The sequence below is a fragment of the Camelus dromedarius genome, chromosome 10 (assembly GCF_036321535.1).
Source record: "Camelus dromedarius isolate mCamDro1 chromosome 10, mCamDro1.pat, whole genome shotgun sequence".
NCBI lineage: Eukaryota > Metazoa > Chordata > Mammalia > Artiodactyla > Camelidae > Camelus > Camelus dromedarius.
This window is the reverse complement of record NC_087445.1, coordinates 69,665,224-69,681,565: the sequence shown is the minus strand read 5'-3', so window position 1 is coordinate 69,681,565 and position 16,342 is coordinate 69,665,224. Positions and strand designations below refer to the sequence as shown.

At 34.3% G+C, this 16,342-nt stretch overlaps 1 protein-coding gene across 1 annotated transcript in view; it reads left to right on the top strand.

The window, feature by feature from the left end:
• Positions 1-16,342, top strand: part of SCAI (suppressor of cancer cell invasion) — a 112,301-nt gene that overhangs the window by 61,973 nt on the left and 33,986 nt on the right. The window contains exons 4-13 of the mRNA XM_031450448.2: positions 2,290-2,385; positions 3,090-3,176; positions 4,384-4,482; positions 9,304-9,400; positions 10,555-10,653; positions 10,803-10,955; positions 12,136-12,237; positions 12,834-12,935; positions 13,655-13,733; positions 15,428-15,527. Of these exons, the coding sequence (XP_031306308.1) occupies positions 2,290-2,385; positions 3,090-3,176; positions 4,384-4,482; positions 9,304-9,400; positions 10,555-10,653; positions 10,803-10,955; positions 12,136-12,237; positions 12,834-12,935; positions 13,655-13,733; positions 15,428-15,527 (1,014 nt within the window). The remainder of the gene's footprint in view (positions 1-2,289; positions 2,386-3,089; positions 3,177-4,383; positions 4,483-9,303; positions 9,401-10,554; positions 10,654-10,802; positions 10,956-12,135; positions 12,238-12,833; positions 12,936-13,654; positions 13,734-15,427; positions 15,528-16,342) is intronic.

Here is a 16,342-nt window from a genome sequence, read left to right as displayed (position 1 = left end):
GACCCAGGCTAGCCTGCTGGATGATGAGAAACACATGACCAAGCACCTTAACCGCCAGCCAGCCTAGACGTTCGAGGGAGACCATCCATTACCAGGTGTCCACAGCTGCGTGAGTGAGGTCTGGCTGAGACTTGTGCTGCACTTTCATTAGGTTATAGTGGCCTTTGTTTCTTTTATATATCTAATTTCTCTCTCTCTATCTGATGACCTCTTCATTCTCTGTTGCCTATCTGCAGCTTTCTCCATGCAGCTTTCCCTGACTACAGGCCCTCCCAATGTGTCTCTTTTCTACACTCTCCTGTTCCTTTTACTCAGTACCGTATAATTTACTATTTATGTCTTAGTTTTTCCTCTTTTTCTGTATATGTGTTAGTTTTTTCTATCTAACTAAATAGCTCCTTGATTGTAGAGATCATATTTCACATTACTTTCTCTGGCCTTCATAATAATTAGTACTTGATAGAATTATGTATGTAGTAACCAGATTTTCTACTTCCATCCAGTGTCTTCAACATACACCTTTCCTAAAAAAATAAAATAATGAAAATACGTCTTTCCTAACTGCAAGACAAGTGTCACCAATAGCAAGATACCCCCATGGGTTCAAGATAAAAGTTACACAAACATAAACTGTTTGTTTCTGCTCTGTACTTGTCTCATTTCCATGAAATTATGTATCCTTTACTAAGTAAATAAAAATATTTATCCAGATTTATCGTTGTGTTTGTATGTGTGTGGTGTCTTTCTGCCAATTTGAAACATGTATGTATATTATACACAGAGTTGCACATGTATATATATATTAACATGAAAAATGTCAATGATATATAAACTGAAAAAAGTTTACATTACAAAACAAGACAAATACTGCACCTGTGTGTGTGAAGAAAATCTGGAAGAATATGCATCTCTTTCCCCCAAGTCAACCAAACAGCATAAAATAGTACCTCAAATTTCTATAAATTTCTATGGTTTACCAAGAACATTCAGCTTATTTAGTTATGTGAGGTAAAGAAAGGATTTCTTTTATACTTGAAAGTTAAAACCAAGTTAAATGAGAGAAGTTATATTTAAAAGTCCTCCCTTTTGCTTACTTAAGTGTTTTCTCTGTTTTGTATCTTGGTAGACAGTTAGGTTATAGGGATCATTCTGAAATACAGTCTGCACTATTTAACTAAAAATATTGTATTGATCATATGAGTATTAATTGATTATTGGGGTACTGATTTATTCAGTGATATTAACACAGAGATGGACAGTTAGTCTTACAGAAAGGAGTAGAGAGTCCCAAAACAAAAGCATTGTATTTTATCTGACAGTCCCAAGTAGAAAGGATTGGCCTTAAATTTATAATCTGTGAAGCTAGTGATAGTACACAGGGATTCATTGTGTGTTAGCTTTGGATAACAGTTACTTACTGCTCAGTCCCAACACCGGTGTCACATTCGTATTTCTTACAGCAATAATGCAGTCCTGGTAACAGTTTCTGTACTGGCTTTTCCTAAATAAGGCTGCTGTAGCAACTCCAAGATTTTAGTACGTACCGTAATAGAGATTTATTTCCGGCTCCCATGTTAGCTACAAGTTGTCTGCAGTTCTGAGGCTCCATTAAATGTGTCTTATTCTGTGTTCCAGGCTGAGGAGCAGCCAGCCCTATCTTGGTCTTAGGTCAGAGGGAAAGTAAAATGGTGAACCATGTAATACCTCTTAAATCTTCTTCTCAGACACGTAGTAGGTAACTTACAATCATTGCAAAGCAAGTGACATGGCCAGGCCCGGTGTGTATATGGTAGGGAGGTGTGTCTCTGAGAGAGATTACTGTAATTCACTGGGCCTAAGGACAAGGATGCATAGTTTCACTTACAGGGAGGGGACAGAATAGTTGAGAACCACAATGCCACCAGCACATCCACTTCTAGATATATTTCCTGAAGTGGTGTTTTTCCAAGTGCTGAGTTCTTCGCTGAAGACAGACATGTGGAAGTTATCAGTATGTAAGTGAGTACGAATAAGATCACCAGGTTAGAAGGGAGATAATGCTAGAAACTTCCTGGGAGAAGCATCTGCAGAGGAGACTAAGAATGAGCTGTCAGAGGAAGGAGAGAAGAGCGGGAAAGAATGTGTCCTGAGTCCCTTGTAATGGAACTATTTCTGTTCTAAAAGTTGTAGCTTAAAAAAAAAATCCTGAATGCAAATGATTTAAATCTACCCAGTTTGTATCATCAGAAGACTTAATTTCCAAATAGCGTAAGAGATTTAAAATTATTATCTGTTTATTTGTCATTACAGAGATTTGCCACAATATGGGCAGAAGCAGTGGCAGTCCTATTTTGGAAGAACTTTTGATGTTTACACCAAACTCTGGAAGTTCCAGCAGCAGCATCGGTAAAGGATTTTTATAGTTAAAAGAGAGTGAAGGTCCACTTTGTATTAGTCACAGTTTTGACTTTCACTGCCTCAGTGCTTTCTTTTTATCTCTTGGTGCATTTATTTTTTATTTTATTTTTTTGAGGGGGAGGTAATTAGGTTTATTTATTTATTTTTAGGGGAGGTACTGGGGACTGAACTCAGGACCTCGTGCATGCTGAGCATGTGCCCTTGAGCTGTACCCTCCCCCGTCTTGATGCATTTTAATGTATTTTATCTTCATGACCTAAATGAAAACAAACTGATTTTTCCCAACTTATTTAAGGCTTTAAATGTGATGTTTTTATCTGAAGGCAATATCATATCTGAAATGGTTCAGATTAACTTTGACGTAGGTAGGCGGATTCATGGTTTCATTCTAAAACAGGTGTTGTTTATTGGCCAAAGCTATTTGTGGGGTGTTGCTTCTCATTTTCATGAACATAGCTCAAAGAAGTTTCTTTTATATTTCAGTGTACTTTAAATAGACATTTAATAAATGCTTTTTGAATTTAATTGAATGATTATGTTGAAATCTCATGAAAAATTCATGAATTTGAATTCATGTATTCAAAATTTCATGATGAATTGGGTTGTATTTTATCCTATTAAATTAACAGATCTGGTTATTTTTGAAATTTATAGTCTCTTATTTCTATTTTCTTATCTCCTATATAAAACAGACAAGTCTTGGATAATCGGTATGGCTTGAAGCGGTGGCAAATAGGGGAAATTGCTTCTAAGATTGGGCAGCTATACTACCATTATTAGTAAGTGAATCGCATATGGAAAAAATTAAGCATTGTCCTTATTTAAACCCAGCATGCCGAAGTATGCATAGATACTTACTTGGTAGGAGGGAAAACTAAGGAGTAACAAATGAAATCCTGGTAGTTCAGATCATATTGATCAAGACAGCATTATAAAATGACCTCTCATAATCAAAGTGTCATTATTGGCTTCAAGGCTCACCTTCCAAACAGTTCATTTGGTCAGACTTATTTGTAAACTCAAAGGAGTATGATCTTTGTTTTAGATAAAAGAAAAGCTCAATGAATTTATGGTTCTTAATGGCCTCACTTGAGTCTTAATACTGTACAGACATATAACTTGTATGCTTGAATGAGTGGTTTTCAGGAGAATACTTTAAAACTCATTGTTTTAGGATGCATCAAAAGGTTACAAGCAGTCAATAAAAATACTTTTGATTATATCCTTAGAGCAGTTTCATCTACATAGTCCCACCCATGAGTCGAGGAAAGAAGAGAGCTCCTTTTAGGAATCTAAATCTCATTAGCATTTAGTGATATCACGTATTTCATTAAAAGGCTTAGACTGTTAATAATTTAATAGGTCAGAAAATTCCTTCCTCTTCTTGTCTTTTGGCATGCCACCAGATTCCCACCATTAAAATTACTCTCTAAGATAAAATATTTTCTTAAGAAGTCCCTTGTAAAACTAGAAATGTTATTGACATTGACTATACTTCAATTAAAAAAAAACAAGCAGAAAATCTAATTCATCAGCATCCTCTGAAGATTAATGTAGATTAGTCCATTTCTGAATCCTCTGAGAAAAAACTAAAGGAATGACCCAAAAGACAAATGACTATGTGTGGATTTGGGGAAGGTCATGAAAGGTGTGGTCCTGGGTGGAAAGATTTAACTGAGTGGAATGCTGTTTGGAGAGGCCCTTTGAAGAATGAGAATAATGTGTGCTTTACCCAAAGTCATCAAAATAGGCTTGGGAGCAGTGGGGAGGGTTTTTTTTGTTTGTTTGTTTTTGTTTTTTTTTGATTATCCTTATCATTAGTTTTACACATTTTAAGGGTGACATGATTGTTGCTTTGCTGATTCAAATTTTGGATAGTAATTCCCATCCCCTTGAGTAGAGAAATAGAGGAATAACAGAACAAGTATTTATCATGGTGAAGAGTTTGAGACACTGTCAAATTTGACGTGTTTTTCCTTCTTGTAGCTTACGCACATCTGAGACCAGCTACCTGAATGAGGCTTTCTCCTTCTATTCTGCAATCAGGCAGCGATCATATTATTCTCAAGTCAATAAAGAGGACAGGTATGTACCTATTATTTTTAGAAAGAGGAAGATAAAACACTCACAATTTTTAGTCTGTGTGGAAATGATGCAGGAAAGAACACATTTGTTTATAAATTTTATTCATTTAATGGGTTTTATTCAGTGCCTGTTATGTACTAGGCCTTCTTAAGCATACAGAGGTATATTACCTAAAAGCAATAAATATTATAGCTGTTGTAACAGATGTCACAATACCAGGGTAGAGCCAGAGCACAAAGGAGGGGTGGACTATTTCTTTATGAGAGATTGGGGTCACATGAAGTTCTATAGAAAAGAAGCAACTTCAAAGTGAGGCTTCGTTGATAACCTTTGTTCTGCTAGCCTGTGTCATCTTAGTTCATATACATTCAGAAACCTGTTAAGAACTGCAATGTAGGACCGTAATGCTGTTTGAATTTTCTTTTATAAATAAAATACCATTTTGCAGTCATGTTGCTCCACGGTAAGGAAAAAAAAAATCATGTCAAAATCATTCATTCCTAATGGTAATCTTTTGAGCACTTATTATGCATCTGGCTGTGTGATCAGTGCTTGGGTGGGAGAAGAAAAAAGAAAAGAAGCTGTACACGTTACTCTTTTCCTTTTAGACGATTACCTTTTTGTGGGAGTCTCAGACATATTTGAGGTGCAGGTAGATCCCCGATGAGGATGGAATTGTTTAGGAGAAATCAGGGATCTACTGGAGAATCTTTATTGCTGGCATTCTCAGAATTGTTGGAAGACAGTATTCAGGCATAGAAGATCTGAATGTTCTCTCTACTCCCAGCAACAGAACTCTTTAATTGTTATATAAGTGAAAAGATTATAATCTCTTAGCAATAGAAGAAAACATAGTTTTAATGCATTTTTTCTAGGGAACACTTTGTGGTTGGGTATCATAAGCTTCCCAGCTAAATAGCAACATTTTTGGGGAAAACCCCACTCTTTGTAAATCCCCTTCATTCCCTTGAAAATCTTGTTCAAACTTGTCTAGAGGAGTTTGCTTGAAACGAGTAACATATGCAGATGCTGAATTCTACATTTTTCCCAAACTCGCTTTGCCATGCCTTTACTTCATTCTTCTATCAGACATTCCATCAGTTACTTTTCCTTCAGATTTTCTTATGGTTCGCATCACATATTTTCACTACAGATACATTTCCTCCAACCCCCCCTTATTTTTCATTCATGTTTTACAGTTTGTCTGACTTCTTGGTGAGACAAATTGTATCCCTAAAAAAATGCACAAGGGCTATATAACATTTTATGAGTATGAAAATACATAAAAGCAAAGAACTATTTTAAGCAATAGTAAAATACTGTATATAATTCAGTTTTCTACATTTTCTAATTTGCAAAGGAAAATTGGACTTAAGTCCCTTGGCTTAAAACCCAACAGTCTGATTTATCGAAACCATTTTCTATCCTAATAGCAAATGCCACATGTGAATTGTTTCTTTTGCTGCCTCCTAGAGCAGGGCAGATGAACAGAGGTACAGTTATTTGGAACCAGGATGACAAGTGCCTTGGCTTACGCCACTAACTTAGAATCAAAGGACAATCCAGTATGTAAAATCTTGTTCCCTGTACTTTAGGAAGGATTTTGTCCAGCTGGTAGGTTGGTGGTTTGTTTCTTAGTTCACACAGTGCAAGGGTGCCAGTTAAGGTAGCCAGTTGGTGACAGCTGCTAAAATCAGCAGCTGATAGATTAAAGCTAAGAAAGTGTTCCACAATTTCACAGCTGCTTTAAAAAGCAAAAATCTCTCCTCAAAAGGTCAAGTTCTCTCTGTATGGTTGCAGTACCTAAGGACTGTGACAAAGCCAGGAGGAGTGGTATGTTCCGACAATTACTAACTCTCAGAATGTCTCAGTTCCTTGGGCTCATCCCGTTTAGCAGATGCACACAGTCACTTGTCCTGGGAGCTGCAAACCCCGAAGGTATAAATGACTAAGGCTGAACCTAGTTCAGAGTTAGACATGGAGAAGGTGAAGTTTCCGAGTACATAGAGACTGGGGGTAGAAGTTGCAGTTAGCCACCTGGAAAAAGTTTCTCAGGCAGATGTGTAAAAAGCTGGCATCTTACAAGTAGCAGGCCTGGTAGGTTGGACAAGACTGCAATTCTGAAGTCTGTGTTTCATGATTATATAATTTATCATATAGATTCACAGAACCATTTTCCCCCCCAAATTAAAAGGATTGTCTTATTATTTTAAGTATGAATTGACATCATCCTGCTACAGATTTTCCTTCTGTTTTAAAATTCCACTTCTGACAATGTGTTAGGATAGATAAATCTAAGATACTGTCTTCAAAACACCTAGAAATGCTTGGTAAAAAAGATCAACCATCCCCTTAAATGGACAGCTTAGCTGTCAAGAAAGTGAGGGAAATCCCCAGGTCATTAACCCTCTGCCCAGTTCTGTGACAGCCTTGCAGTGGGGGTGGCTGGTTTTGGTGACATAAAGGAACTACTAAGGATTTCTTCAGGAAGAAGAAAATTGAAACTAAAAGGAAGGGGTGAAACACAGGATTGGTGAGAAAAAATTATCCCCTTGCTTCCTAAAACAGCATGGGCTTTAAAAGATAGTAATCATTGTAATAATGGCTAATTGAGGTTATTAAGATAAAGTGGTACCAAATTCTGGATAACAACATGAAAGGAGAAAGAAAATAAAGAATTAAACCATACTAATAAGATCTATCTATTGTGCAGAAGAAGCTTAGAGTAAGTAAAGTTTGCATAAAATATTTCTTAAAATATTAAGAAAAATATTTCTAAAAAACATAAAGAGAAGATACAGAAGGAGGAGGAAACTGAATAATAAAATTATGATCATTACAATAAAAGGTAGGAAAGGAATATATATATGAAAAAAGTATAATTATAGCGCAAAATAACAAAGTAGAAACAAGTCCAAGTACTGTTGGTAATTGTAGTAAATGAAAGTGATCTAAACTTCCTAGGGAAAAGTCAGAGATTATCAGTTTGCCTTTTTAAGAAAAATCCATTAATACACTGTTTATAAGAGGACCACCAAAGATATAAGGTACAAAGAAAAAGATAATGAGACAGATACTAAGGGCAAGAAATGCTGCTCTATTTATGTACAAATTATTTATGTTTAAGGCAGAAAGCATTATTAAGAATAGAGTTTTACTTCATAATGCTAAAAGGGAAAACTCAGGGAAATAAAAAATTTTAAACTTGTATATACGCAATAATGTAGCATAATAATAATGCAAAAAAGTGGTGTATTTCCAGGGAGAAATTGATAAATGGTCTAATAAACAGGAAGTTGATGTAATATACAGAAAATGGTCTAATATACAGGGATTTTTAATACAACATATGTAATAATTTATATGTGAAGAAGATAAACAATTATAAGATTTGAGTAACATAATTAATAACTTGTTGTAATGTGCATAAAATGGCATACAACAATAAGTGAATGCACATAATTTTCAAGCTTATATGAAACTTGTGAAGTTGACTTACATTTGCCACAAGACAGGTTTCAATAATTTTTCAAGTATATATTGTCTAACCATGGTGCAATTCTATTAAAAATTAAGAATGAGACATAGTTTTAAAAAGTCAGTATGTCAATTAGACACATTTCTAAAGAATTTCTGGGTCAAAGAGGAATTTTAAAATTTTTTATTATGGAAAATGCAAAACATATACAAAAAACAAACTGTTGTAAGGTTATTATATTTGTAATGTAGGTTGTGGAAAATAGGAAGTAGAAATTGGAAATGTCCAGTTTGAACTGATAAGAGATATAAGTATAAAGGGTCAGGCGGGAAGATGTGCAAGATAGATTGCAAGTCACCCTTGATAAGTTAGGGATGTGTGTTGCCACTCCTAGCAACCACTAAAAGAACAATTAAAAAAAACACACAATAATAAAGCAGTCTACATTTAAGAAGCCAATAGAGGATATAAAATAGAATACTAACATGAATTTGATTAACTGAAAAGAAGACAAGAGGGAGCAGCAAAAGAACACAGACACAGAAGAGACAAATAGAAAACAACGAGCAAGGTGGAAGTTGCAAACCCAGCCAAAGCAACAATAAGAGTGAATGTAAATGAGGATACGAGGCAGAGATTGTCGGAGTGAATAAAAAAGTAAGACCTAACAATATGCTGTCTACAAAAGATGCGTTATAAAAGTAAAAAGACACAGGTACTTGAAAGCAGAGGTATACAAAAAGATACGGTTAACAAACAGTAAGCGTAAGAAAACTGGCTATATTAATGGCAGAAGAATAAGATTTCAAAACAAAAATGAGCTTCCTGGAACTCTTTTCACATTGTGTTTTCCTGCCCATTGTCTCTGACTCTTCCATATAGCCTTAACTTAAACATTACTCTCTCTTGGAAGCCTTGTCTCACCCAAGAACCAGTGCTGTGGGCTCAAATAGCAGCCTTTAATTCTCCTATCATTATAATATTCATTCTACCGTTTCAAGTATTTATCTGTCTCCTCTAATTTTGCATACTTTTCTGTCTGTAAGATCTTCTAGGAAGGGACCATGTCTACAGTTTCTTTTAAATCATTCTACTTCTAGCACTTAGCATAGTGCTTGATGCATCTAAGTTCTCAATAGATGCATATTGAATGAATTAATATATGAATGAACAATATAATGAATCATTGAGTAAATAATGTATTCAAAGACTATAGGCTGTATGCAGAAATGTTTATAACCATGCAAAATAGGATTGAAAGTGTTTAAAAGCTATTAGAAAGTCAGAAAAATAAAAAAGCATTTTTTTAATCTAATGAATAATTTTCCATTTATCTATTGTAGACCTGAGTTAGTAGTTAAGAAGCTACGATACTATGCAAGATTTATAGTAGTTTGTCTTCTTCTCAACAAAATGGATGTTGTGAAGGACCTGGTGAAGGTAAGTGTACTTTAACATAATTAGAATCCTAACCTCTAGTTGTGTATGGATAGTTTTGTTTTTTTTAAATAGATTTAAGGTTAAGTAATTGTGATATATCTAAATCATTACAACTTTCAGAGTATGGTAACTTCTGACAAGGGTAATGATAAAAAAAATTTCCAAGTCTTTTCATATTTCAAACACACTAGAGATAATTTTCTTAATTTCTTTCTTTTGTCCCTTCAATTCATTTTGCTTTTCATCACTCATCAATGGATGGTTGGGAAGTGCAAACAAAATTTAAAATATTTCATTTTAGAGAAAATAATTGAAAATTTAGGTCAAGAAAAAGTATGTTTTGGGGGGCAGGGGTATAGCTCAATGATAGAGCATTCATGAGGTCCTGGGTTCAATCCCCAGTACCTCCATTAAAAAAAAAAACTTATAAAAAAAAAAGTACATAATATTTCACAAAGGTTCTGGGAATGAGTTTTGGTTTTTCCATCCCTTTAAAATGCCTGCATCACTCTATCCTTAATTAACTCAGATAATTAAGAGTTAACTGCATTCTGGGTTCACTTAATACCTGTAATTTTTGCATACTGCATTCTGGTTGCACTCTGTATTTAATTAGTGGTTTCAATGACATACTTCTTGATTTTTTTAGTGCTTAAGTATAACATGTTATTTTTTTAAATTGAAGTATAGTTGACTTACAATTTTGTATTATTTTCAAAGTGATTCAGTATACCAAACTAGTTTTGTCAAGTCTTATTCTGTCTTCCTTCACATCCCAAATGCTTATAAGATTGTTTCCAAAAGAAACAGTAGGATATAAATCCAAAAACAAAAAAATCAGCTAGACAGTATTCATTTTTTTAATGTTAAAAATTCGGGGTTTTACCTTTAAGAATTTCCTGTTACATAAGTTACTGCTGATGTAGCACTGAGTATGGATCACTCTGGATCTCCGTGGGTCTGTTGATATGCATCATTCTGGAGTTTTTGATTTTGAAGCAAGACCATGTAATTTTCATTCTTTGTTTTGCTTATTGAAAGTGTGTGTTGATAATAATCAAACTATATCAGTTTATGTCAGAAATACGTTATACTATAGCGATCTATTTTATTTTTTTAATTAACCACTTTTGTGTGTGATATTGTAAAATCAGGAATTGTCAGATGAAATTGAAGATTATACTCACCGCTTTAATACTGAAGATCAAGTGGAATGGAACCTGGTACTTCAAGAGGTAGCAGCTTTCATTGAGGTCAGTTTTTGACAAGAAAGGTTGTCATAATTATTTAAGTAAACATCTAAGTGGTATACATTTTTATTGTGTGTATATGTCAAGAAGGAATAACTTCTTATGTTGGTGTTTTGTCTTGGCCATCCAATACTTACTGCTTTTTTCTCCAGGCGGACCCTGTTATGGTACTAAATGATGATAATACCATTGTTATCACATCTAATCGCCTTGCTGAAACAGGAGCCCCGCTGCTGGAACAGGGCATGATTGTGGGACAGTTGTCTCTGGCTGATGCACTCATTATTGGTAATTGTAATAACCAGGTAAAGAATTGGGAAGGAATTATGGTTAAAATTCACTTTGAAAAACAGTGCTTCTGGAAAAACAGTGCTTTTGATTATTACAGAATTGTTTCTTTGTAAATATCCTAACATCCATTCTCGAGCAGATGGTTAAATTACATTGTGTCTACATATGGACTATATTACAGACGTTTCAATGGTTTAGAAAGAGTTTTTAATCACAAAGGAAAATACTTATGATATGGCAAGTGAAAATAAACCAGTTATGGACCTGTATAAGCAGAATTATTTCATATATGTTAAAATGTCTACATATATATATGCACAAGAAAAAGACAAGAAATTTACCAATATCATAAAAAGTTTAAATAGAATTTTAAGTGATTTTTATTTTCTGTATATTACTTTTACAATCAGGCAAAAATGGAGGAGGAATTATTTTTAAGTACATTTGTCAAAAGCAACTTTCAAAGATTTTTTTTCATGACAGAATAATCCTATGATGAGGAGGATTTAATATACTAGAAATGTAATTTACTGGAAATAATGGGATATTGGAAAAGTCACCAGTGAATACATTTTTTGATATGCATTATTTATATAAATTTTAATTTTGGATCCTTCCCTTACATCTGTCATTTTTGTTTTAACTTTTTTGTGTAATTCTCCAATTTTGGCTTTTATAGGCATTAATTTGCAAATTTCTAAATTAAAACACTACCTGCATGAAGTTCTGTAGAAGTGTTATTCAAAATAGAAAAAGATTCAGTCTTAAACATTATATACAGTACCAAAGTGTACTGAAGCAGTTTTAAAATAGGCCTCAGCAATATTTCAGCCTGGCTGTTTTGCCAAAAGTTAGCATGTTTTATGGGATCTAGGTCTCTGTGTTTACATGATTACTTTTTCTTTTAAAAATTCCTGTGGAAATTGATGGATTGATTGAAATATTGATAGATGGAGAGAGATGTGATAAAGCAAATATAGAAAAATGTTAGTGTTACAGGATCTAGATGTTGAGCGTATGGATGTCACTGTATAATTCTAATAATTTTCTGTCTTCTGAAATTTTTCATAATAAAATGCTAGAGAATAAAATATCCAATGGCGTTAGGTATACATGAAAGTCAGAAGTAACAATGTGATTAAACACTTCAAGGTCTACACACCACATTAATGGTCAGGTTTGTTTTCCTTGCAGGTTAAGTTCAGTGAACTAACTGTTGACATGTTCCGGATGTTACAAGCCCTGGAAAGGGAGCCGATGAATTTAGCGTCCCAGATGAATAAGCCAGGAATGCAGGTGATGTACCTGCATTTGCAATTTTGCTACTTCTTGCTGCTTCTTGCTGCTTCTGCTCCTCATTAATGCTATTATGCAGCAAATGCCATGAATGTGAATAAAGAATTCTCCTGATGAGACACAGGAGAAATAAATAAGCATAATGGTAGTACAGAAAGGTATCTGATGAAGAAAGTAGTGAAAATAGGCATTGATAATTCGTCTGTCAAGTACAGTTTGTATAGACATCCCTCTGTATCCACCAGGGATTGGTTCCAGACCCCCGTGGATACCAACACCCACAGATGCTCAAGTTCCTTATATGAAATGTGTACTGTTTACATACAACCTATGCACATCCTCCTGTATCTTGACTCATCTCTAGATTACTTATAATACCTAAAAGAATGTAAATGATAGATAAATAGTTGTAAATACAATGTCAATGTTATATAAATAGTTGCTGGTATACCACAAATTCAAGTTTTGCTTTTTGGAACTTTCTGGAATTTTTTCCCCAGATATTTTTGTTTCATGGTTGGGTGAATCGATGGATGCTGAACCCATGGGTACACAGGACCAACTGAATGTGCCTTCTTTTCTGTGTGTAAATATAGGAATCAGCTGATAAGCCTACCAGACGAGAAAACCCCCACAAGTATCTACTCTACAAACCAACGTTCAGCCAACTGTACACATTCTTAGCAGCATCTTTTAAGGTATATATCATCCAGTACTTTTTACTGTATGGAGAAAGTGTGCCTTAAATGAAATCTGAGAGTCCCTCTTCTCTTAAGAGTCAAGAATTTAGGAAAAATATGAAAAAGAATACTGCCTTTAGAATAGCCTAATCATAGCTATTTTTAGCATGGAAATTGCTCATGATGTTATGTACGTTTCCCACCATTAATTCATGAGAATACTGATTAATTCTCATTCTCCTTCCTCCAGGTTTTTATTACTATACTGTTTTAGGTTTAACAATGCAGAACTGAAAGACAGGAGCAGATCACACAGGCATGTTCTATATTCAGGCAGCTCTGGGAAACATTTTGGTCATCTGAAAGAGCCATGATTCAGGAATTCCTCCCAGAATTTGTATAGACAAAGCACAGATGGGAGTTTGTCTTTTAGACCTACTGTCAGGATCCTTACTTCTCCTTTTTAAGTTTTTCAGAGTGCATTCTCTGAATGACGGGGTTTTTGAAGCAAAGAATGTCTTCAAAACTTTTGGCAGTAGTTATAGATTAATAACGAATCTTTGCTGTGTAGACAGTTGTAAGTTAGAACCAACAAGAGTGACTTTTCCTCTTGGAGAAAACCATAATACGTTAAATTAGGTTCTTGTCTTCCCCACAACTTTACAATATCATGAACTTGCAATAAAACTGTTGTTTTCTGTTTGTTGTTTTGTATATGTGATTTTCTTTAATTTCAGGAGCTGCCTGCCAATAGTGTGCTTCTGATTTACCTGTCAGCCACTGGCGTTTTCCCCACAGGTCGTTCTGACAGTGAAGGTACAATAAAGGAATGCTCCCTGTCGTGAGCAGGGCTTGAATTCTCTTTATTTTCTACAAGGCGATGGCCCTTAGCCCACAGACCATCTCAAGCTTTCTAGAGAAGCTTCCAAATTTGAAGCCTGGTCTATTTGCTGACTTAGCAATCTTGTAGATACCCCAATCTATTTTATTTACTGAAATATTATACCGTAAAGTTCAAAAATCATCAGCAAATTCGCATACTACATGCATGCTTCACTAACAGATTTGCTAAAAAAGCACACACACATATATGTATGTGGAATAACCAAATTATTACTATTATTGTTATTATTATTATTATTACCAAGCCTAATTATCTGCTTCACATTATTGAATTTTTCTGATCCTTTAGTACATTGGGGAATCTGGTCAGCGGCTTCATTGTGGCTGAAAGTCTTGTAGAAATCAGTGCCTTTTGTAACTGTGAAAGTTCAAGTCCTAGACATGATTTTGTTTTGTGTCCTTCCTTTGGTTTAATGGATTCAACCTGTAGAATATTGGGATGCTATTTCAGAATAAAAACTTAAAACTGTCCAGATGACATGAGTCCAGAATATATGAAATTGGTCAGAATCGATGAGTAACTTGGATGTAAATAAAACAATTTAATTTTTATCTGGACAAAAAAGTTTTTCTTAACATCCTTAACATTTTCCTACTCATTTGTTTGTTGAAATTTGCATTCCTTTATACAATGCATGTCCCTGCCATCTTCCTTGCATGACCTGTAGAGCCTCTTAAAGTGTTACAATGAAAACAAAATAAAATAAATCTGTCTTTTCATTGCAGTGATTGTTTTAAGGGATAAAATATACCACTTAGCATTAAAAGTGATGTAAAATCATAAACTGATTTTTTGTAATAAAGTTAGTAATGTATTTATGAATGATTATTTCCATGTCTTATAACATATGCCATTGAATCAGACTTTCTGGGCCCCTTCCTACTTTATTAACCTCTTGTTTTACTTTTTCCAAAATACAATAGGTACTAACTGAATGATCCTTTGGGAGAGATCCCACAGTTGCTGTTCCATTTAAAATGAGAGTTTAATTAATTGAAAGAATTTCTGGGAAAGGCTAATTCCCAAACTGGAGCTAGAATGGTTGATATAATAGTAATGATAATGGATTTTTTTCATGCACTGCTATTTGGCAGTTTTTTTCTTAAAAATAAAGTTTTTGTCAATGAGAATTTTCAAGTTCCATTCAAAAATTTCCCTACAGTTTACAATTAGTGGATCACTTAAAATTATATTTAAGAAATTATAAATTATTGCAGACTTCGTTCTGCAACTTTCTCACATAATTTTGTTAAACCTGAGATTTTAATTTTGCTTGAAATGAAAACATCATTTTGAGCATCCCGTATCTCCATTCCTTTTTTACTCAGAATAATCGGATGCAGTAGATTCTTGTTTTCTCATTATAATCTGTTTAAAGAACTGATGAATAATTAAGTGATCTTTTAAAATGTTGAAGCAGGCAACAAGCTGAAATCGTTTAAATGCTACGTTAAACTAGAAATGTTAAATTTTAAAATAATAAAAATGTTGTGCAATTATTTTCCACTTGTATCAATGAGAAATTCACACAGTACCTTTGTATTTGAGCATCAGATCAACATTATTCTCCAACTGAAGTCTAGGATTCTTCCCTTTGTTTTTATAGGTCCTTATGATTTTGGAGGGGTACTTACTAATAGTAACCGGGATATTATAAATGGAGATGCCATCCACAAACGAAATCAATCCCACAAGGAAATGCACTGGTATGTATTCTGGTGTCTTCCCCTATTATAAAAATTATAGTTCTCTCTAAATGTTAAGGACTAAATGGGGACTTTTTCCCGTATACTAGAAATGTTCCCAGAGACTACTATTTATAACACTTACTTGGATTCTAGCAGTATTTCAGGCTCTGACTATCCTAGGCAATTAGAATTTTGGGCTGATATTTATTTTTAAATTTTTCATTGAGTATCATATGTCAGACATGACTCAGTCACTGGAGGTATGTTCATTCAAGTTGGAGGAGACTAAATATATCCGTAAATAAAGAATATGCCAGGACATGATACATGTTAATATCAATATAAACTTTTTTTGGGTGGGGGGTAATGAAGTTGATTTATTTACTAATTTTTTAATGGAGCTACTGGGGAGTGAACCCAGGACCTCAAGCACGCTAAGTATGCACTCTACCACTGAGCTATACCGTTCCTCCAGTGTAAACTTTTTACAAGATTCTGTTGGTGTGATATAGCATAAATGAAGTTAGCTGTATGATTTCAGGTAGATTTCATCCATGAAAGTTTGTTCAACACATTCACTGCTTAGAGCCATTAGAATTTTTCTAATTGAGAGAGAGCAACGTGATTATAGAGAAAACTGGACTTTCTTGAAACTGCATTTCTAATAACACTTTACATAAAAATGTTAACTGTTCATATTAAAGAATGGGGAAAGGAGAGCAGAGAGAGAAATTATTCAAGTTACATTATGATAGCTAACAGTCCCCTAAGCCATAGTTGGTGCTTTGGTTAACCTTCTTTGTAAATTATTTATATTAGAGAAACCCGTGTTT